This window comes from Manihot esculenta, chromosome 2 (genome assembly GCF_001659605.2).
Source record: "Manihot esculenta cultivar AM560-2 chromosome 2, M.esculenta_v8, whole genome shotgun sequence".
Lineage (NCBI taxonomy): Eukaryota > Viridiplantae > Streptophyta > Magnoliopsida > Malpighiales > Euphorbiaceae > Manihot > Manihot esculenta.
This window is the reverse complement of record NC_035162.2, coordinates 37906706-37930230: the sequence shown is the minus strand read 5'-3', so window position 1 is coordinate 37930230 and position 23525 is coordinate 37906706. Positions and strand designations below refer to the sequence as shown.

General features: G+C 33.2%; 1 protein-coding gene across 4 annotated transcripts in view; it reads left to right on the top strand.

Annotated features, from left to right (window-relative positions):
- LOC110609379 overlaps nt 1-22837 on the top strand; it is a 36990-nt gene extending 14153 nt beyond the window's left edge. For 3 of the 4 annotated variants that reach the window (XM_021748919.2, XM_043952494.1, XM_043952497.1), the window contains 11 exons: nt 1362-1467; nt 1683-1822; nt 2263-2424; nt 2506-2606; nt 9631-9806; nt 12687-12876; nt 14887-14986; nt 15932-16100; nt 16709-16791; nt 16886-16962; nt 22338-22837. In XM_021748919.2, coding sequence (XP_021604611.1) covers nt 1362-1467; nt 1683-1822; nt 2263-2424; nt 2506-2606; nt 9631-9806; nt 12687-12876; nt 14887-14986; nt 15932-16100; nt 16709-16791; nt 16886-16962; nt 22338-22509 — 1476 coding nt within the window. In that variant the 3' untranslated portion in view covers nt 22510-22837. The remainder of the gene's footprint in view (nt 1-1361; nt 1468-1682; nt 1823-2262; nt 2425-2505; nt 2607-9630; nt 9807-12686; nt 12877-14886; nt 14987-15931; nt 16101-16708; nt 16792-16885; nt 16963-22337) is intronic. The other variant, XM_021748920.2, reaches the window with a different exon arrangement.
- The last annotated feature ends 688 nt before the right edge of the window (nt 22838-23525 follow it).

Below are 23525 nucleotides of genomic sequence, written 5' to 3'. Positions count from 1 at the left end.
GAAAAAAAAAATTAAATCTCTACGAGAATGACTCTGATACCATGTAGAAATATAATATTTGTTGTTGTATTTCATAATAGAGATTACAACCTATTTATACATGAGAGGCGATATCTAAACAGAAAGGAAAATCAAGTCTATGATTATATAATCCTAAGATTAAGTAATTGATCCATCTATCGATATTTACTTCCTATATTAACATATTTACTCCCTATAACTTATAACATTGGTTTATATTGAAATGATCTTGACCATTGCTCTTGGCTGCCTAATTTGTTGACCTGCCATCTGTATAATGTTTAGATCAACTAATGGAAAGACTGGTAATTCTGCTTGAGAGATCTCTTTCTTCTTTCTAAAAGATTGTTTGATTTGAGACATAAGGTAACCATTTGATAACAGTTACTGGCCCACTATTCTTTTATTGTATGCAAGTATTATTATTATTTTTTAGCTAATAAAAGATGATAGAACAACACCAAAGTGGTGTCAACTTAGTACAAAAAATAGAATAATTTACAAGATGAGATGAAAATGTTCCATGAAGTGTTGTCCAATTAGACAAAAGTTTCAAACCACATATCCTTAAGAATAGAGAAACAATTCTTCTTTCTTGAAGGCTCTTTTATGTGTTCCAGTTCATGTAATCCATAAAATAATTTCTTTTTTCTTTTTTTTTTTTGTTGGTGGGGGAGGGGCTACAAATATCTATGCACAAATTTATACCCTTATACTTTGTTTGGCAAGAGGTAAAGTAAAGTTTTCTAAAGTAAGGTGTTATAGAGTAGAGTTTTTCATGGTTTTAAACCTTTATAGTTTTTAATTGTTTGGAAGGAATGGAATGTTTGTTAAGGTATTTAGAGGTTTTAAAGATAAAACTTTCTCAATTTGGGAATTTGGTGGGTTGAAAATGGAGGTTTTTGGAAGTTGTTAAGAACTCCAAAACCTCATTTTAGAAAATCTCAATCTCTCCCAAACACAAGTTCAAGGTTCTTAATCCTTGAAAAATCTCCAATTACTTTTAAAAGCCTCCTCCCAAACAAAGGCTTAATCTATCCAAATTCATTTCCAATAAAATCCACAGCTAGTTGAGGATTTCTATGCACCTGAAATATTAATTATTGTCTGCCCGACTCTTTAGTCCAGCATGCATGGTGTAAAATGGATTGACTAGGAGATGCTAGATTGTTAACTGGAACAGTATTGAAATTTCGCTATTTCTTATGCAACTACGGATATGATACTGTATTGTTGTGATCAATACACTTATATACCTTTTTGTCGCTTTTTCCATTGTCTGGTTCTGTTTGTTCAAAGCTGATGCTTGATTGAAATATTTATGCATTTAAATGCTACAGAAAGATCATCAAGCCATTGATATTCTTCTGGCGGAGATTGATATTTATGAGCTTTTTGCTTTCAAGCACTGCAAGGGAAGGAAAGTTAAGCTAGCTCTTTGTGAAGGTAATCTTCTCTATGTGCATTTAAGGTTCTTTGTTTAGTTCATCTTTTGCAACTTGAAGGTTGTTAAATGTTCTTTACTTAACAGTTAACACCTTGTAGATCCAATAGCCATATTGTCTAAAATTTGTATTTTTATAAATATATTTCACAATTTCTAACATGAATTCTGGGTTAGTGAATACCTCTGAGGCTAATTCCAGTATTTATGATGTCAGAGCTTGATGAGAGAATGCAAGATTTGAAAAATGAGCTCCAATCATTTGAAGGTGAGGAGCGTGATGAAAGTCATAAAAATAAAGCTATAGAGGCGTTAAAACGAATGGAGAGTTGGAATCTTTTCAGTGATACTTATGAGGTATGCTACCTGGTCTTTACATGAAGATTATTAATTTTTTTTTCTTTTTTTGACTTTCAGAAAGTCAAAGAAGTCCATTATAATAGCTAATTAGGAGTACTGAACCAAAAAAAAGGAGTACTAACCAACTTAAACTGGGAAAAAGATAACAAACCTAGTAGAATTCCTAACTAATAGTAGACTTCCTAATTCGGTAATGAATATAACTTCTATGTTTAGCACTGCATCAATATTCTTTTTCATAACTTTTTAACTATAACCATGAACTGAGGAGCAAGTGAAACTTAGGGTTACTTCTCTTAAGTCAAAGTATGATAGGTAGATTCACAGTTAAATTGGTTTCTTTTAGCAAGAGACAACATATAATCGTGTGTATTTATGGGATAGTCAAAAAATTCATTGCTAAAGTTATGCCTTTGTTACATTTTACTGATTCCTAGCAGGAGTTCCAAAACTACACGGTTGCACGGGATACTTTTCTGGCACATTTGGGCGCTACACTGTGGGGTTCCATGAGACATATAATATCACCTTCAATTGCTGATGGTGCTTTTCACTATTATGAAAAGATATCCTTTCAGTTGTTCTTCATTACACAGGAGGTATGGTGTGTGTTTTTTATACTTCTAAAGGAGCTTTTCTGGATTTTGAAATTTGTTTTAACTCATAATTAACCTGTGCAGAAAGTTAGGAATGATAAACTGCCCGTGGATCTCAAGGCTCTCATGGATGGGCTTTCCTCCTTGTTATTGCCTTCCCAAAAGCCTATGTTCAGCCAGAGCTTGTATGTATTCTGCATTATTGTATCTGTCTTTAGAATTAGGCTCGACATGTTTCACAAAAAATATTATGCAGAAACGTCTTTTGCATCCTCTAGAATTTGGGATGCTTAGGAAAATTGGTCAATTGAAAATGTTTTCTAATCATAGCTAAAAGTAAGCAATTGGATAGGAAATGAGTCCCTGGTTTAAAGAAAGTCACAAGCAATATTTCCGTATGCTGTGGACATATTTACGTTTTTACTTTTCTTTTTCTTCGTTTTTTTAAATTTATTTTTTTATTAAAGAATTAATCCAATTACATTTATCACTCTTAACTTTGACACTTATTGCAGATTTGTCACGTTTCAAAACATAACAATGTCAACCTCTTTTGGATTTCAATACATATTTTCACTGTTTTCTTTTAGAATTTCCGTGCGACTCATTTTTTGTTTGACAAAGTTGTTTCAACGTTTGACGAATTTTTTGCAGTATGAATATTAATTTGATGCATGATTTGTATAAAATAGTCTGGCAATGTGTGAAAATTCTAACTAAAGGTTGATTCCTTATTATTATTATTATTATGGTATCTCTTTTTATTATTTAAAAGAAATGCATACCAGTGATTAAATTTTTTTAAAAGTAATTAATGTATCCATTATTATTTTCTTTTAAATTTGAAAATATTAAAACAATTTCTATTTGATAAAATTGTCTTTTCAATATCTTATATTTTAGAATTTTGTGGAAAAATAAATTAGAATTTGATAAAAAATAATGAAAATTCAATCATTTATGAAGTTGATTTACATTTTAAGATTTTTGAAGCATGAAGTTTAATTCGCAAGTGTGTGTATATATACATGTATGTATGTATCTGTATGTGTAGATTACTTGTATAGATTTGGCCCATCAACATGGCCCTGTTTAGGGATATTGCCATGCAGATGAATTTTTGATGCAGCGTGAAGCTCACAACGATAACACATCCTCACACATGAGAGTGAAAATTGAGAGGATAGACTCAACTAGAAATTCTATTTATCAAAAAGCTGAAAAATACATGTAGATCTAGGGTATTTAAGAGTTTTAATTCCTCTAAACATATTAGGAATAAAACTCTTGCAAAATAGGAATTGAATAGGAATAAAACTCTTACAAAATAGGAATTGAATAGTTAAAATAAACAAATCCTAATTAAAGTTGGATTCAAAATAACTTTCTAAATAAAACAAAAGACGTTAAAAACTGAAAGAAAATTAATAACTAAGCTAAATAGGAGTTCTATGATATGGAGAATTGAGAGCAATTCTCTCCTATTTTAATAGGAATTTTTTTGTTTTTATTTTGATTAGAATTCTTTCTTTTTCTATACCTTATTTGAGATTCCTATGTTATTTAGAATTCCCGGTTAAACTTATCCCTATTTTGGTTGGAGTTGTCTTCTTAAATTATAGAGTTCAATTCCTATCCTAATTAGAGAATATAAAACTTTATAAATACCCTACTATCTTATGTTTCAGAATTCAGGTTTTCATTCTAAATAAAGTAGGAAAGCTTAGGAACCAAATCTGGACAAAATCGGCCATATCCATTTCTCCTTGTGCAGGATAGGCCCTAGGGCATGTTGGTCAACTGAGAACATGTCATAAGGCGTGTTGGCCTTAAGACTGGGGCTTTCATGCCCTTCCTGCATTGGACACTCCTTGGGGCATGTTGCAGGCTGTCTGGCATGCCTAGGGTCCACTGCTATTTTACTGCCAATTCTTTCTTTTGAAACTTTTTTCCTTCCCCATTGGTTTACAACTAATGTGCTCCGCATCATTCTCGTCCTTGGAAAAAAGAAAAAACTCGTCTTGAGTTAGAATTTTTTGTAACGGGCCAAAAGGATTGTCGGTTAGCTTTTGCATCATTCTTTCCCACTTGCAAAAAATTCTTCCCCGAATCTTGAAGTGAGAGGGAATGATAGTCGTTATTGGGGAATAACACCCTTTCTTCTTCATTGTTGAATTAGGACTTGAAAAGTTGAACAACATTTTACTGAACACCTCCATATCTTATTTTGTTTCTTCAAGGATTCCTGAATGAATAAAATCAATAGAAACATTAGGATAGAAGAGTTTAGGCCACTCTCTTACTTCAGCAACCATGGTTGAAGGATATACAATCACAGCTCAATTGTGATATCAAGTCGCACTTTGCTGGCGCTCATGAATAGTTGGCAACTCTTCTTATCATTTGCAAGAACATGCTTTCCTCCCATAGAGTCTTTTTATTGTAATTGGTCATCCTCATCCTCATCCTTTACTCCAGGTTCACAACAAATCTCCTTTTGCTTTTCAATGATGTTAATTGATTTCCTCCTTGGACACTTATGGGATTTTTGGCCCTCGTTACATTTATAGCATTTAATAATAGTGGCCTTAGTATAAGGGTTTATATCTTTGGAAGGGTTGGAAATACTTGCTTTGCTAGTACCAGCAGCTGGATTCTTGTTGGAATTCTCCACCTTAGTAACTTGAGAAGTACGTTGGACTGTTTCCTCTAAATCTTCTTTATATGCAGCCTGATTAACATTGTCCTTGTCATCCCATCAGTAAAAGTCATGGCATATCCTTTACTCTTCATCATCTCAGCTTTTAGTGCTGTGTTCTCTGATTTGGATAAGGTTCTTAATACTTGCATACCAATTCAGTCTCTAATTGCGGGCCTCAAACCATCCACATATCGTGCAACTTGCTGCCCTTCGGATTCATGGAGATTATTCCTTTTGGCTAATCTCATGAATGCTGCGGTGTATTCATGGATGGTTCTTCTCCCTTGTTGCCACCTTTGGTATTGTTGGAAAAGGATTTATTCATAATTTGGCAGTAAGAATTCTTGTTGTAACAGGAATTTCATTTTGTACCAAGTACAAACTTGTCCCTTTCCTTCTCTCGCTCTTTTAGCTTGCAAAAATTCCCACCAAGCAGACGCACCTCCCTTGAGCCGGCATGCTACCCCTTTAACTTTCCTTTTGTTTGCATCATGATTTTAAACAACGGTCGCGGCCACGTTTTAACATTGTCCTTGTCATCCCATCAGTAAAAGTCATGGCATATCCTTTACTCTTCATCATCTCAGCTTTTAGTGCTGTGTTCTCTGATTTGGATAAGGTTCTTAATACTTGCATACCAATTCTGTCTCTAATTGCGGGCCTCAAACCATCCACATATCGTGCAACTTGCTGCCCTTCGGATTCATGGAGATTATTCCTTTTGGCTAATCTCATGAATGCTGCGGTGTATTCATGGATGGTTCTTCTCCCTTGTTGCCACCTTTGGTATTGTTGGAAAAGGATTTATTCATAATTTGGCAGTAAGAATTCTTGTTGTAACAGGAATTTCATTTTGTACCAAGTACAAACTTGACCCTTTCCTTCTCTCGCTCTTTTAGCTTGCAAAAATTCCCACCAAGCAGACGCACCTCCCTTGAGCCGGCATGCTACCCCTTTAACTTTCCTTTTGTTTGCATCATGATTTTAAACAACGGTCGCGGCCACGTTCGCGGTCGTGGTCGCGGGTAACAGAAATAGACTTTTAACGGCCGTAACGTAACGGTAACGGTAACGGCTTGGCGCTACGCAAATATTTTAAAAAAAATTGGAAAGTTCATAAATAAAATGAGATTGATTAGATTTAATTCAGAACAATGTATACAAATGCATAATAAATATAAATATATAAAATATAGATTATTTAACTTAAGTTAAACATCATATAGTTTAAAATAAGAAAAATCAACATAATCTTTATAGATCGATTAAACTAATTGCTCAAAGTACAATTTTAACTCAAAACTAACATTTTAATCTACAAAAACTTACAAAAAATGGAAAAAAACAACAATTAAAAACTAAAATAGATAAAATTTGACTACCTTTTTAGAAGAAATAAGCTTGAAAATAGAGTAGTTTATAATGAATCTAAGTTTATACGAGAAATATGTAGGGAAAATTGAAATTTGAAAGAGAAAGGGAAGAGAAAGCTTAAAAAATATAGTCTTTAAAGCTATTGAAAAGTGTAGAAACTAAAGAAAATGAGAATAGGGAGCAGAAGATAAAGGATAATAAAAAATTTTAATTATTGGTAACAGCCGTTACCGTTATGTAACAGTCGGTAACGGCCGTTACCGTTATGTAACAGTCGGTAACGGCCATTATCGTTACGCCTGCAAATCAGGAGGGGCCGTTGTATAACGGGATAACAGGTAACGGCCCCCAAAACCCGTTACATAACGGCCGTTATTTAAAACCATGGTTTGCATCTCCATGTAGTCAAAGAATCTCTCCACATCCACTATCCAATCCAAGAATTCTTCAATAGTGAAATTCCCGCTGAAGTTAGGAATATTACTTTCAATCTGAATTCTTTGCTATCCCTTTCATCATATCTATCATAGCCATGAGCACCTCTTCCGACATAGTTTTCATGTCCCTAGGATAGTCATAGAGCCGCTGAAGTTAGGAATATCGACTTTCAATCTGAATTCTTTGGTATCCCTTTCATCCTATCTATCATAGCCACGAGCACCTCTTCCCAGTGTTGTTAAAGGCGATAAAAGGCATGGCGATAAAAGGCAAGAGGCGAGGACGAGGCCCCTCGCATCAGTCCACAATGCGCCTTATTGAAGCAAATCTTTTTTTTTTTTTTTTTTTTTCTAATAAAATAATGCTTTTAAACTACAAAAGAGAAATTCTTAGATGCAAATTTCTCTCCATCTCTTTGAAACAGCAGATAACACTTCTGCAGCAACTAAAATGCAAATTTTTTACTCTTTTTTGCTCAAAATACCATCAACCAGTTATGTCTCTCCTCTTTCTCTTTTTCTCTTCTTCTTCTTTCTCCTCTCTTCTCTCCCTACTGTACCTGCATAGCAGCATGTCTTCGTTTTTTAATTTTTCTCCTCTTCTTGCTGGACCTGGCAGAGCTTCAAATCCTCTTTTTCTTTTTCCTTTCTTTTGTGAAAAAAAATTTCTCTCTTGCAAATAATATATATATATTTCATTTGAACATATAATTTTTCCTTTAAATATGGGTGTTCATTGAAGTGTGCATATGTATATATTTATATTTAAAATATATAACAAAATTTTGGCTTTGTCGCAGCCTTTCGCCTCTCGCCATAGGGGACCCTATTGCCTCTCGCCATTGGGGACCCTGTTGCCTCTCGCCTTGATAACACTACCTCTTCCGCCATAGTTTTCATGTCCCTAGGATAGTCATAGTTTTCTAGCTCCTCGATCACCGTTTCGAAAACCTTTGCTATCACTCTCATCAAGGCTAGCCATCCTAGTTGGGGGGATTTTCCCTGCTCTGATACCACTTGACATTCACAGGAATTGAATGCATAACTAAAATAAGTATAAACTAATCCTAATTAAAATAGGATTACAAAATAATTTCCCTAAATAAAGCAAAAAGACATTAAAAAGTAAAATAGAATTAATAACTGAGCTAAATAGGAGTTGTAAATGAAGTAGGAAAGCTTAAGAACCAAATCTGGACAAAAATCAGCCTGAGATCCATTTCTCCCTGTGCAGGACATACCCGAGGCTTGTGGGCAGACTGGGAACATGCCCTAGGGTGCGTTGGTCTCAGGACTGTTGTTTTCTTGCCCCTCCTGCCTTGGACGCGCCCTGGGGCATGGTGATGTCCCTCTGGCTCTTGTTTTATTGCTGATTTCTATCCTTTGAAGGCCTTTTTCCTTCCCCATTGATTTATCACTAATGTTCTCTACATCAATTTTAGTTTATATTATTATTACTGGAAATTTATGACAAGGAAACGAATACGTAAGATGACAATAGAAGCACATTCACATTACTATTTAGTCTGATAAACTCCTTCTCATAATCAACTCTAAGTAAAAATTGTGAAGTTTTAGTGGGTTAAAACATTTTCGGTGTTAAATTTTCAAAGAAGATTAAGGCCTCAAGTAGTCGGGGAAAACATTCTTTTCTAGTTATGTGCTTTTTCATTTTCCAATTAGAAAGCGTGTTCCTTATTCCAAATTTTCAATTTTCCAATTGCATTTTTCCGCTTTATAATTTTAACTTTTTTTTAATAAATTATAATTCTAATGATTTATTTAAATGTAAACATGCATAATTTAACATTTTAATTAGACCTAACATAATTAAAATTTTATTCAACTATAATTTTTAATATAAAAATATTTTCCAAAAACAAACTTAGATAACTACTATGATAAAATTATTGAGTGTAACATTTTAAAAAGTTAACAAAAAATTTATATCTTAACAAGCACATTATTGTAAATAAATATGTGAAGGATAATATTACTTTTGTCTCATATTTTTAAATAAAAAAGTTTGATATTTTAATTTAATGTATATTTTTAAAAATTTTTATACTTATGAGAAAAATCTGCTAGGATTTGATCATAGCTGCTAATGTAAAGTATTTATTTGAAGCGAAACAGTCTTTCATCCAAAACTTGAAGAAAGAACCTTTTATATGCAAAAGAAAATGGGAGGAACTTACCAAAAAAAGAAAGAGAATGTTGTTGCTCGATTCAACTCTGGCCAACAAAGTGCCAAAGATTGGAAAACATACATGTTTCTGGTTGATATGTGTCTCTTCAGAAGAAAAGGAAAGTTAGGTTTTCAATATTGGTATATTTTTTTAAAAATTGAAAATTTTAGTTTAATTTTCCATTTAGAAAATTTTACCTAACTTTATTATTCAGTTCTCTTGCTATATTTTTTGAGAATAAGCACTGTTGCCGACACTTAACAAGTCTATTATTTTCCAATGTACTCAAAATGCCAAAAAAGATAATTTTCAATCTAATAACAGTAGGATGTCCTTAAAACAATCTTTTCCCTAGTAACAATTTTCCACAGGTATTTTTTTCCAAGAAAAAAAATCCTTGTATTGATGCTCTTTGGAGTTCAGATGATTTCTGAATGTGTAGCTTTGTGTAAACGGTAAGAAATTCATTTGTCCTTGCAACTTATATATTATTTGAACCTGTATGTAGATTATCACTTGCAGAGGATCCTGCATTGGCAATGGCATTTTCAGTTGCACGACGTGCAGCAGCTGTTCCACTTTTGCTTGTTAATGGAACATATAGGAAGACCACCCGGTCCTATCTTGATTCTTCCATTCTTCAGTATCAATTGCAGAGGTTGAATGAGCATGGTTCCCTCAAAGGTTATCTACCACCATATTAGCTTTCTCTTTATTTTCAGATTGTTGAAAAATATTTTATTTGATCATTATGTTTTGAAATATCATCGGGGTTTAGGATAACTGTATTGGTTGCGGTGCCATGGTATCATATCGTATTAGACTATATGAATATTTAGAAATAAGAAAAATGACTTAAATTCACAATTGCCACATGCACACAAACATGTATATATTGCAATGGCAATGATTAAAATTGAAATTAAGCTTCAAATATGGAATAACATAAATTAGAACTTTAAGAAATTAATGTAAATATTTGGTGCACATCATTATTTTCTGTAAATGGCTAGACGTCCCTTTTCTATGATAAGAAATAAATATAATTAAAATAAAAAAGTGACAAATAAGGATTAAGGGTTCGAATAAAAGGTTAAAGGGAATAAGCTTTCGAATAATTTAATGTTTAATGTAAGGCTGTTATTATGTAAATTAATGGATATCAGTGATATGCCAAATAAAAATTTAAAAGAGCACTAGGTACTTGGAGCATGTTTGGTTCACTTTTGAAACAAAATTAATGTCTATTTTTATTTTAGTCATAACTAAATAGAATAAATATATTTTTATGCTAGAAGAAACTAAATAGAATATAATTGTGAACTTAAAAATTGTACTTGAGATGCAATTTCTGCCTAAATTCAAGCTATTTAATTAAAATTATTATAAAAATTTGGCCCTTACACTAAGCTAGAATCTGGAATCATGTCCAAAGAATTGCATTTTATTGATATTTATATGGCCAGAAGTGCAAACACACTAAGTGTTTGCCACCTCTTCTTCCCCAATCCACTCTTTCCAGTCCCTTTTTTTGTTGCATATCAGGCCATACAGGATGCAACATCCTGTCATTTGAACCCTGGATATCTGAAGCATTTATATTGAGTTTTCATTTTGTCGAGAAGCAAGTTGCGAAAAAGGACTATTGGTGGGGGAAAAAATGATGCCTTTGAAGTTGAAAACTACTGAACTATCTATAAAGCGGCTAAAGCTAGACATATTGTTGCTGAACCATTTGTAGTTTGACTGATATCTCACAAGGATCTTTGTTTTTGTTTGGTTTCTTGCTGAAAACAAACTGTCAAATGTTCTCACTAAAATCTAGCAGATTTTTATTGTAGTTTTCTCAGAATCCTTTTTATTAAAAAAATTGTTCCTTCCTGGCAAGGATGCTGAAATTTTTGATATCTGAATTGGCTGTTCTTAAGGCTTTGCTTTTTTTTTTTTTAATATTATTTTTAAAGAAAATATTTTTGTGCTGGAAGGAGATAAGGAAACTGACTTGGATGATGGGCTCCAAGACTCTTATCTTTTATCTGTCTTAGTGTTATCACTTTTGCTTGGTTTTAGAAGGTATGAAACAAGTTTTGGTTAAAGAAAAAGGGAGCACAACTGGGTTCATAATTATAACAACTGAAAAGAACAGGAAAACAAAATGGTTGAGTGATGGTTCACTGAAGTCTATGGGGGTGATATTGATCAATCAATTTATCTGAAGAGCTTGAGGAAACTAGGTTGTCTGAGGAAGAAGAGTTTTGTTTATCATTATTGCCAAGTTGGTACTTCACCAGTTAAAGGAAAGGATTGCAAGCCCTTTTTTCTTTTCAGCTGAAATAAAGAGTGCACAAACAAAAAGTTTGTGCTTCAGTCATCTGTAGGTAACAAAAAAGGTTCCAATGTGAATATTGGTAGTCTTGGCCCACTCCATCTCTTCTCAAAGGAAATGAGGTGTCCCTAAAATTTGCTCTCAATTGAAATACAATAAAACTTGCTAGCATGGGGTGGGAAGGAATTGGAATACAAGACTCTGACGGTTTGACCACAAATTTAATTGATTGTTATTTCTGCCATGCAACTGCTTTCTTTCACAACCATTTCATTCTCCATCTCTCAACCATTTCCAATGGTTGCTATTTGCAATTGATACAAATGCACTCTTTTTACTTCGTTTCCCATGGTCTTATCTTATATTTCTGCATATTGGTCTAGGCATCCTTATTTCTGCGGGGCTTATTTTGTATGTCTTTTTCCATCACCATCCAATACTATTGTACAATATAAATTTCTGAAGCTTTTGGAGAATTTCAGAATGTATATTTGTATTTCTCTCTTAAATCTTTATAAATAACTTACATGTCTGTTTATATACAAAGAATTGCACCCAAGCAAGGAAGAATATAATTACAAGATAAATATCCACAATTAAGCCCCTAATTTATGCAAACAAATCAGCCTTAAATCAGCAACTAAATAAGCCAACAAATTCAATCTTGTAAAACTTGGCCTTCAACTTTGCCAAAGACTTTGTAATAGTCTCAATTACAGTGATCTTGCATTAATCATATTATTAACACATTTTTTGTCCTCACAAGTAAAATTAAACTCCAAATGGAAATTTGAAATTATGAGTTTATCTTTTAGAAATGGTAAGCAACATGTGAGACACCTAACTAGCAACCTTAAAAGAGCAAGTAGATAAAGTCAAAAAATGTTAATTGTGCATGGATGCAGCCAAATCTATGCTCCAGTAATAGTTGAAACACTGAGTTTTTAGTTCGCTAGCTGTGGTTAATATGTCAGTTCTTGTAAATACCATTATTTTTCTTAATGTTAAGAAATCCCTTTTGGCACAATTTGTTTCTGCACTTGCTGAAGCTTTATTATTTATTAATTTTAATGTTTTGGATTTTGCTTGAGTTTTATTTTCCAGTGCTCACATTTTTTTTTTGCTGTTATTGCATTTCCGCATGATAATTTACATGATCTGTAATTCTTATTTTTATTTTTTAAAAATATTCTCATTATTAAAGTGAAGTTAAAAGTTTTGGCTCTCAAATAATACAGGAGCACATGCCCATGCCAGGTCTACACTTGAAGTTCCTATCTTTTGGTTCATTCATGGAGAGCCATTATTGGTTGACAAGCATTACCAAGCAAAGGCTCTTTCAGACATGGTTATAGTTGTCCAGTCGGAGCCACCATCTTGGGAAAGCTATTTGCAGTGCAATGGGCAGTCACTTCTGTGGGACTTGAGGTCAGGGTCAATCTAATTTTAAGCCTTTGATTATTTATTCTTGTAGAAATATAATATTTTGTTGTTGTATTTTATAATAAAGATTACAACCTATTTATATTTAAAAGACGGTATCTAAACAAGAAGGAAAATCAAGTCTATGATTATACAATCCCTAAGATTAAGCAACTAACCCATCTATTAATATTTACTTTCTATATTAATATATTTACTTTCTATAATCTATAACACTCCCTCTCAAGTTGGAGCATAAATGTTAATCATGCTTAGCTTGTTACATATATAATCAACTCGTCCCATACAACTTAGCAGACACCGAATTTATGAACTCAACTTCTTCCAATAATTGACGTACTCACAAAACTTCACAAACGGTTTTTGCCATGACTTGACATTCAGGTTTAGCACTAGAATGGGAGACTACATTTTCTTAGCTTGGTAAAACGCCTTACACACATCATAAATAGAGAAATATTCCTTTTGTCATAATATAGAAATTACAAATAGTCCATTAATTCTTTAACAAATTTAGAATGATTAATAAGATTAATCACCTTACTTGAATAGAATTTCGAATCCGTGAACAGTACTCGTGACTCATGAACAGTACCCGATGAACAGTACTCGTGACTCATGAACAGTACCAGATGAACAATACTCGTGAACAGTACCCGATGAACAGTACTCGTGAACAGTACCCGATGAATAATTCCCCTGAACAATAGCTTGATGAACAGAGCCTTAAGTCTCTAAATGTTACCATTTATGGATAACCCAAATGAACAGAGCCTGAATCTTCAAATGTTACCCTTTATGAGTAACCCAAATGAACAGAGCCCTAAGTCTTCAAATGTTACCATTTATGAGTAACCCAAATGAACAGAGCCATAAGTTTTCAAATATTACCCTTTATGAGTAACCCAAATGAACAGAGTCCTAGGTCTCCAAATGTTATCCTTTACGAGTAACCCAAATGAACAGAGCTTTAAGTCTCCAAATGTTACACTTTTACGGGGAACTCAAATGAACAGAGCCCTAAGTCTCCAAATGTTACCCTCTTATGGGTAACCCAAATAAACAAAGTCCTAAGTCTCCAAATGTTACTCTTATGGGTAACCCAAATAAATAGAGTCCTAAGTCTCCAAAAGTTACTCTTTATGGGTAACCCAAATGAATAGTATCAAAAAAAAAAAAAAAGATTCCACCCAACACCCAAACGAACCACAAATCTAACAAGGGAGCTGCAAGGCGACTTTGACATCCTCTTTTGGTGAACGGTGAGACACAAATATTATCCTAGATGGATAACACAAAAGAATAGGAGTCCTTAGTCTCCAAAAATTTAAGACTTGACAAGAGAGAAAAAAATAAATCTATACCACGTAGAAATATAATACTTTGTTGTTGTATTTCATAATAAAGATTACAACCTATTTATATATAAAAGACGGTATCTAAACAAGAAGGAAAATTAAGTCTATGATTATACAATCCCTAAGATTAAGTACCCATCTATCAATATTTACTTCCTATATTAATATATTTACTTCCTATAATCTATAACAATTCTGAACCCACCTATTTTCATTTACTAGTTATCTAGAAAATTTATTTAAAACTACTTGAGGAAGCATACTTTTACTGGGCTGACTTTCAGATGCTTGTGCCCTGTTCAAACAATTAGTTCGCAGCCCTAAGTTGTACATGCTATATCATTTTCATTTTATTTCATATGATTGTGGTGTCCCTTTTCTTTTTTTTTTTTTTTCACGATGTGAAACTCTTGTAGACTTGCAGAGTATTTGGGCCCTGTACTTGTCTAATTTAATTTTTAATCTGATGTGGCAAATTAAAATGAGTCATCAAATAATCCTTTTTGGGAAAACAAACAAAAATATAATATGGCGAAATTTCAATTGGAGTATACATGGGATAATTGTGTATCTTTTGATTTGAAACTGAAATCTAACAATTGTAGTTGTTGCACTCCTTGATTTCCCCTCTATTCAGGAGGCCCATAAAAGCTTCAATGGCTGCTGTTTCTGAACATCTGGCTGGTTTACTTCCCCTTCATATTGCCTATAGCCATGCCCATGAAACTGCAATTGAGGTATTAGTGTGTAAAAATGCTTATGTTGCTTGATTGGCAGATCTGCTTGCTTACATGTTAATCATATTTCAGCGACTTACCAAAGAAATGTATAATGAATCATGTTTTGTTGATATGAACACATTTTGGTAGAGTTTTATATCTTTTCTCCCTCGTCATCTTCTGTGATTAAATTTGAGAGTTGAGGCTCAATTCCTGTAGCCTAGTACAAAGGAAAAAAAGTTTTTTCTGGTGCTAATATTCAAATTACATTGATTTCCTTATATTTAGCAGCCTAATTTTCATGAACTGTAATAGTTCTAATAAATACTTGGACATGCCAGATGTATGTAAAAATTATTTTGCCTAATTTTCTTGAACTGTAATAGTTCTAATAAATGCTTGGACATGCTAGGTACATGTAAAAATTATTTCAAGTTATGAAAGTATTTACGAAATCATCTGGTATTTTTTTTTGGTATCATGGAAGTCATTATGTCCTACTCATTAAAGTGTTCTTGTTAATTTATTAGAACTAACTGTGAGAATTGTGTTTAATGAAATTTTATGAACTTTGATGCTTTATGTGTATATATTTGTCTGCAGAGTGCAGAGTGCAGGTGCTATTTTTATGAACTAGAAAATGCAGTATTTATTTCAGAAATTTGAAGTTTTATATACCTTTGGTCTGAGGCATGGTTGTTTACATCAGTTATTATCATCCTCTTCACCTCACTCACTCACTCTCTCTCTCTCTCTATATATATATATATATATACACACACACACACACACACATTTCTCCCTTCCCTCCCCTCTTCTCCCCACCCCCACAGTGCACACATGCACATTCAATGCATATTCTCTCGTGTGGTTTGCAATCTTTTTGTATTCTAATGTGTTGCGCCAAATGAGGTTGCATCTTCTTTAATGCCAATTTTATGATACTGCATTGCAATTTCACAGGACTGGATATGGTCGGTCGGGTGCAATCCTTTTTCCATTACTTCTCAGGGCTGGCACATATCACAGTTTCAGTCGGATACAATTGGCCGGAGTTATATAATCACAACTCTCGAAGAGTCAATACAACGGGTGAATTCTGCTATTCATCGTCTATTAATGGAGAGTACATGTATCCTTGTCTGATGGTTTTGTAGCAGACATTTGTTATTGGTTGGTCATTCATTGGTCATCCTATTGCGTGGCAATTTCTCTTAGAACTTATATGAAGTAAAAGTTCCATTTGAATTTTAGTAAAATTGGGATTATAGGGATTGCAGAATGATGTGGTATTGGAAGATAAATTTCAGAAATTATATTCCATGTAAAATTAGGAACAGAAAATTTATATTATTTAGGAATATTTGTAGAGTTCTGTTAAGTTTAGTATTTTATTATTCAAGAATTCTTAGTTGATTTTCCTGATAGTATTTGAATAGTCTCCTTGTTTAAGGATTCCTAATATCAGTAGTAATAGGATAGTTATATTGCTAATAATACATGTGTTATCTATAAATTTGCTACCCATAACTCAATCTCATTCTTGCCCATTGTTCAAATAGAATGAATTCCCACTTTCCTATCTGTCCATTCAATGGTTTTCTGGAATATTATCAAATTTATGACACTTGAAAAACTACCATCTCGATTTTTTTCCAAAAAGAAAAAAAAGAATTGCTTCTAATTCTATATTTGCTTGTGCACTATGACTGATATTGGAAAACCTTGAGCGATAACCAGCTGAGAAGACCTTCAGGCTCTTTCAATCAAAAGAGAAAGAACTTGTGAACAAGTATAATTATGTGGTTAGCCTGTGGAGAAGAGTAAGCACCCCTTCTCTATTGTATTTTGTATCATTTCCAGTTCCTGATAAGTATTTGTAGAATCTGTTTAATTTGTATTTTATTATCTTTTCAGATCTCAACCATTACTGGAGAATTGCGTTATGTGGATGCAACAAGACTTCTTTATACCTTGGAGGATGCTTCCAAAGGGTTAGGCATTTATAATATCATTTGTTATGTCCATTGGACCAAAATATAGCTGTTATATAATCTCTGTTTTTTTTTTCTCATTAGAAGATTACCCTCTCTTCATTTTCTTGTTTCATTATTGTTTTATGATGCACTTCTCTCTAATGGGGGCTTATTAGTCTAATGAAATTCTTGGGAGGTAAAATTTTCAACCATTAATTTTCAGTGTGAGGATTGAACTAAATTCTATATTAAAGAAAGTCAAACAACTTTGGTGGATCAAGTTGTTGAAAAATAGCCCTTATGACAAACAAAGATAGCATATGAACATAGAAAAAGGAAAGTATGCAGCAATTGCAATTATAGCTAAGCGCAGCAGCTTAAAAATGGTCATTTTTTATTATGCAGCGTTTTCCTCTTTATACTAGGAATAGGAGAAACCCAAAATTACAATATTAACCTCCATAATTAAAATCACCACAGGATAGCAAAACTATAATGTGCATGGAGCGAGAGCCTATCTACTGATGGCCATATCAATAGTTGGATATTTTTCAATGTGGATAACTACTTCGTATATATTTTTCATGTTTAATGCCTTCTATAAAGGGTTAGAATAGTTGGCACAAGGACCTAAATAGATTACACCAGACATGGACATGCATAGACCTTGGCTAGGTCCACAATTGATGGGTCCAGTACTCCAGAGTAAGGACTCTGGATGATCTCCTCAACCTGTAGGTGGGTAAACATTTTGCTACCCAAAGTGGCCAAAATCAAATAATTTCACATCAATATAGACCTTACCTTGGTCCTGTTATACATGCTCAAGAGGAAGGACCTAATGAACTTCCTTGACTTTGGGTAGGGAAGCATTAATGGCTCAAGAGCCCCAAAAAATGCAAGTATACAACACCTTAAACCACATAGATTTGGACATTTAGTCTTCAGCTTGGCTAACAAAATAGCTATTAAGGGCCGTAGCAAATTCCTTGACTTTTGGCAAGGATAGAATTGTTTGGCCTGAGAGCCAAAATTTAGGTAATACTTGCATCGACATAGACCTTGGCACAGCCCATCATCAATGGTTTAAGAGGAAGGACCCTATAGCTGGCTCTCTTGCACTCTATAGCTCGAGAGCCAAAAACATACTGCAGTTGAACATACACCTGGGCCTTGCCCTTCATCGATGGATCTAGATAAGGGTGTTAGTATATAGACTTGTCAACAATTGGGTGGGAGAAGACTGCTAGCCCTAGATAGCCAAAAGTAGACAAACCTCTTGTGGACATAAATATTGCCCAATCGTTGATGCCAAAGTACTGCAGCACTTTTAGTCATTAACTTATATTTTATAGGTTTGAATACATTAATTTTACTCTTGCAAAATTTGCTATTTCAGTATGAACTTTTCTCTTGCATTAAGTGTCCAAATGGACCCATTTATTCTAATTAGGTGCATCTTGGGTGGATTTACTGTTTACTTGCTTGGGTATGAAAATGAACCGTTATCTGTTGATTAACAATATCATCCCATCCCACCGCTCTGTTCTTGTCATCTCTCAGTCTCTCATTCAACTCTCTCCTTCTCTTTGATATAGAACCCATTTCTCTTCTTACCATATCTACCAACGCAAGAAATCATATTTTCTAGAGTTAATGACAAAAAAATCTCATCCTTTTCCCATTGTTGCAATTGCACCCTATTCTTTTATGTTTGATCAATTAAACCCCACACTTTTATATTTGTTTCAATTGCATCCCGACGTTAGATTTTTCATTAGAGATTAACGGAATTGTCACGTATTTGACACGTCAATATGCCACGTCAGCGAAGTTCGGAGTATAATTTATTAAGACTTCAAACTTTAGGATTTAATTGATAAATTTTTAAAATTCTTGTATAATTTTTTTTAAAGGTTAGGGTTTTTTGGTCATTTCTCATAAAACTAAAATTCATAATATTAAAAATAATTTATGTTATTATTATAAATTTCCTAGTTTTTATTAATAATTTAGTATATTAAATTATTTTAATTTAATTTCGAATTAATTCACATACTTTTTTTTTTGAATCCATATTAGTTATTATTTCAAACTTTAAAATAAAATTGATATATTAAATCATTGATAAAACTAAAAAATTTATTATTTATAATAATAATATAAACTATTTTTTAATATTATAAATTTTAATTTTAGGAGAAATAACTTAAGAAACCCTTACCTTTTAAAAAATCTAAAATTGCACCTTGAACTTTAAACTCTAAACTTTTAAGTTTTAATTAATTGTATTTTGAGCTTAACTGACGTGGTAATGACATGTCAGATGAGGTGGCAATTCCATTAGTCTCTGATGAAAAATCCAATGTTGGGGTGCACTTGGAACAAGTACAAAAGTGTAGGGTTTAGTTAGTAAAATATAAAAAGATAGAATGCAATTGCAAAAATGGAAAAAGGATGGGGTTATTTTGGTTATAGGGTGCAATTGCTAAAATGGAAAAATGATGGGATTATTTTGGTCATTAACTCTAAATCTATGTCCCTAAATTACTTCAAAATTGAAATCCCAATCTCCACAAGTGAATTATGACAATAATTAAGCTTTAATCATAAACTAGTTCAGCTTTCAGCTTTATTTGAAACAAATGCCACATTGCTATCCAGAAATTGTAGATCTTTTGATATTGATTCACTCACCATCATTTTTAGGCCTCTCCTTTTTCTTCTTTATCATTTCACCACTAGTTTGTCACTTTGCATATCGGAGTGTTCAATTTCCCAGTGGACAAGACAAAACCACCTTAATCAACCATTTGTTGCTTTATCCTCAATTTGTCATGCATGCATTTGTTTTGGCTGATGTGGTCATTTCCAATCTTATTTGTTATGATAATACTAGAGATCCATTTTAATGTCCTCTCAATTGGCAAACATACACGTTAAAGCTTACAGTGTAGCCGACACTTGTTTCTTGGGTTTTCAGCCACACACTTTTTTTGTTTTTCTTTTGCTTAATTCTGTCTCTAGTTTATTACCGAAAAGGAAATTTTCATTAAACTATTGGGATTTTGTTTTAAAATTTGTGCTTAGTGTTATCTAATTCCAGTTCTCATCTGTAAACAGAACACCTAAGCACTTCTGTTTGCTTTTTATCCCAACCATCAAGCTGGAGCTACAAGCTTCGGTTTGCAACTTTTTCATCATTAAATCCTAATGTGACTTTTTGAGAAGTCCACTAATCTGTTGTTTCATGAGGACTACTTGACGTGTTTGTGTTAGCTGCTAATCCATTGTGCTTTCCGGACAGAGTTTGTAGTAGCTTACTGACTCGCGGTTGTCGAAGCCGGTCAAAAATAACCTTTCGGGTTATCAACAATTTACAACTGTAGATAGTGGTGAAAGGATCGAATCCACAGGGAATTGAGAACTTACCTATTTTCCTTATCAAGACCAAGAAAATAAACTGAAACAATAATAAATTGAAAACGGAATAAACTAAAAGCAAAATAAACTGAAACGAGATATAACGAGATAAAACTGAAAGAGAAATAAACGGAAAGCAAAATAAACTGAAATGAGATAAAACTGAAAACGAGATAAACTGAAAGCAGAATAAAAATAAATTGCAGTAAAAGCAAAATGGGGGGGTTTGAGATTGATTTGATTAATAAACTACTGAAAGCAATAAAAATAAAGCAAATAATAAAAATAAAAGAGAAATAAATAATAAGAAAGCTCTAGTTGAAGAATTGGATCCACTTCAGTTGTTGGGATTGATCATTGACATTTAGTTTCTTTTGATTGATTCAATAGATTAGTTATGGAGATGGAAGACTCTTCTCACCACCATGTCTCTCCTTATGATTAAACTAATTAGGGAACGTCCTCTAATTAATTACTAATTAACAAATTGCCAAGGAACGTCCTTGGGCCTTAGGCATCAAAACAATTGTTAATTGCATGAAGAGATAGAGAGATCCAATCCTAACTACTCAAACGCATGATATGTCGTTAGATCATACAATTTCCTTAGTTTTTACACCAAGTGTTCTTATGTTTGAATAATCCAAGCAATTACAGACTTAAATCATCCAAATTAACATATTATTACTTTGCAATCAAGAATCAACGTAGATCTAAAGAACAAAGCAATATTGAAATCATGAAATGGCATGAATATTGAACAACCAAAAGTTAAACAATGTTTGATCAAGTCTCCCAATCCATAAAACAACTAAAGCATCACCTAATCTTCAACTAGAATAAAAGGTTTCAGCCTCTCATGGCTGAAACAAAACCAAAAATAAAAGAAAAGAAGAAAGGTAGAAGAAGTGATGTGAATCTCGTAGGTGTCTCCAAGGTGGTGTGTAAAAGTTGTGTGAAGGCTCCTTATGTGTCTTTTTATAGTTGAAAGTGTTACCTAGGTCTCCTTGCTGCCCAAGAGGCTGCCCAAGTTGCATCTGAAAAGGAAAGAATCGCGTTTGGTGTTTCAGAAGAGGAAGGATGCGCGCATTGGCCTTCAGAAGGCAAGTGGTGTGCGCATGGACTGCAGAAGAGGAAGGAGAGCGTGCAGTCATTAATGTGCATAAGTGGAAAGAAATCTGTCCAGTCTTTCCTTTTTAGGTGGAGCCTTCGTTTGAATTTTGAATGCTGAATGAAGAAGAGGCAAGTGCATCTCCTTGAAATCTTGCTGCCTAAATTGGAAGATTTGACTGCTGCAGTGTGTGCATGTCTTTGAATGAGGAAAGAAAGATTTGCGATTTGAATTTCAAATAATCTTCTGACTGAGCTTTCCTTATTTGCTTTTGCTTCTGCACTTCCCTTATTTGAGGACTTTGCTTTTCTGAAAACTTTCCTTATTTGACACTTTCCATAATTGGCTTCTCTGTCTGAATAAGGAAAGACGAATCTGCAATTTGAATTTCAAAGAATTTGTTAATTGCGCTTTCCTTTTCTGGCACTTTCCTTATCAGAAAACTTTCCTTATTTAGCACTTTCCATATTTGAAAACTTTCCCTTTTTGGCACTTTCCATATTTGGCACTTTTTGACAGTTTTAAGAGCATTTTCTTCAGAATGTCTCTTTACACCTAATATCTGCAAAACATGATTAAAACTACAAAATTAGGCACAAAAGATGTAAATAAATATCAATAAGATAATCAGAAAGTGGACTAAAATATGCTTTATCACTTACTGCTTATCATATTTATTCTTCGTTGGACAGTCACACATTGCCTTTTTTTAGAATAATAATAATATAAAGGTGGGATAAAATTGTTCTAGATTCAACTTTTGTGGTAGGAGATGCTAATCTTTCTGTTTATGTATGATAGACCGGGAATTGTGTAAGCAAATGATATGGCCAAGTTTGGATTGTTGTCTCTCTTTCAGGTTTGCTGATCAAGTGAATGCAACTATAGCTCTTCTGCATCCAATTCATTGCACGAGAGAGAGAAAAGTGCATGTAGTGTTTGATATGACAACAGTTCCTGCTTTTTTAACTGTTCTGGGTGTTCTTTACATTGTCTTGAGGCCAAGGAGACCGAAGCCCAAAATTAACTGAGAATAACTCTGGATAGAGTTTATGGATATAAAGGTGCAACTGGAAAGTTTGTCTTCCAAGAGAATGATTTAAGCATCTGTTTCATTGTATATGTATACACATTTACTTTCATGCTTGAGGAAGCAAATATTATTGAAATAGAGACCAATTACTGAGAAAATAGAAAAGAGAAAAGTGAGTTGGTTATAGCTTCTAGGTTTGGCTGGTGCGTTACTTCCTGATCCTGTAGTTTATCAAGCTTGGAAAATTTTCTAACATTAGCAAAATTAACCTGCATTTGATTTGGAACTTTATTGATAATATAGCAACCTCAAAATTTTGCAGCGTACTGAGTATCAGTGTCAGAATGTTGATGGATTTGCAGACCCAGATGCCAGACGATTCCTTTTCTTTTTCTGTTTCTTTTTTACATTAAGTGAAAAAGCAAGTGGGTATTTTTCTTTTGGGTGGTATGGGGGGGGGGGGGGAGAAAAAGTCAAGTAGTTAATTTGTTTGATTTCTATAATTAATGTTAATGTGTGGAAACTAGTAATTTTTTATAATTTTCATTTTTAAAATATAATGAATGGATAAGAAAAAAAGATTTCTGATTAGTTTGAGAGATAAGGTATGGTTTTGAATGAGGCAAAAATATATAGGGAAACTGTTTTGCAGGAGTTAAATCAATTAACTGAGTGCTATTGTTAAAAATTTAAAAATATCTTTGTTAACCATATTAAATCTATTTTTAAATTAGCTTTTGAATTGGTTTTTGCTTTGAATGTTTTTGTTTTTCTTCACATGCATGAAGTCCATGATAAAATTATCTGAAATGAATACTAAGAATTTTATTACATCATTCTTTTAAATGGGTGTACGTAATGAAAGAATCAAAATAAATCAGAAATCTTGATAGGCATTGGCATACGGCTTCGCCACTAGTGCATCGTCCTCTATTTTATACCATAAAGTAATAAGATGTATTTATTAAAGGAAAGATATCGGTGTTTTTTTTTTTTTTTTTTAACGTAAGGTAT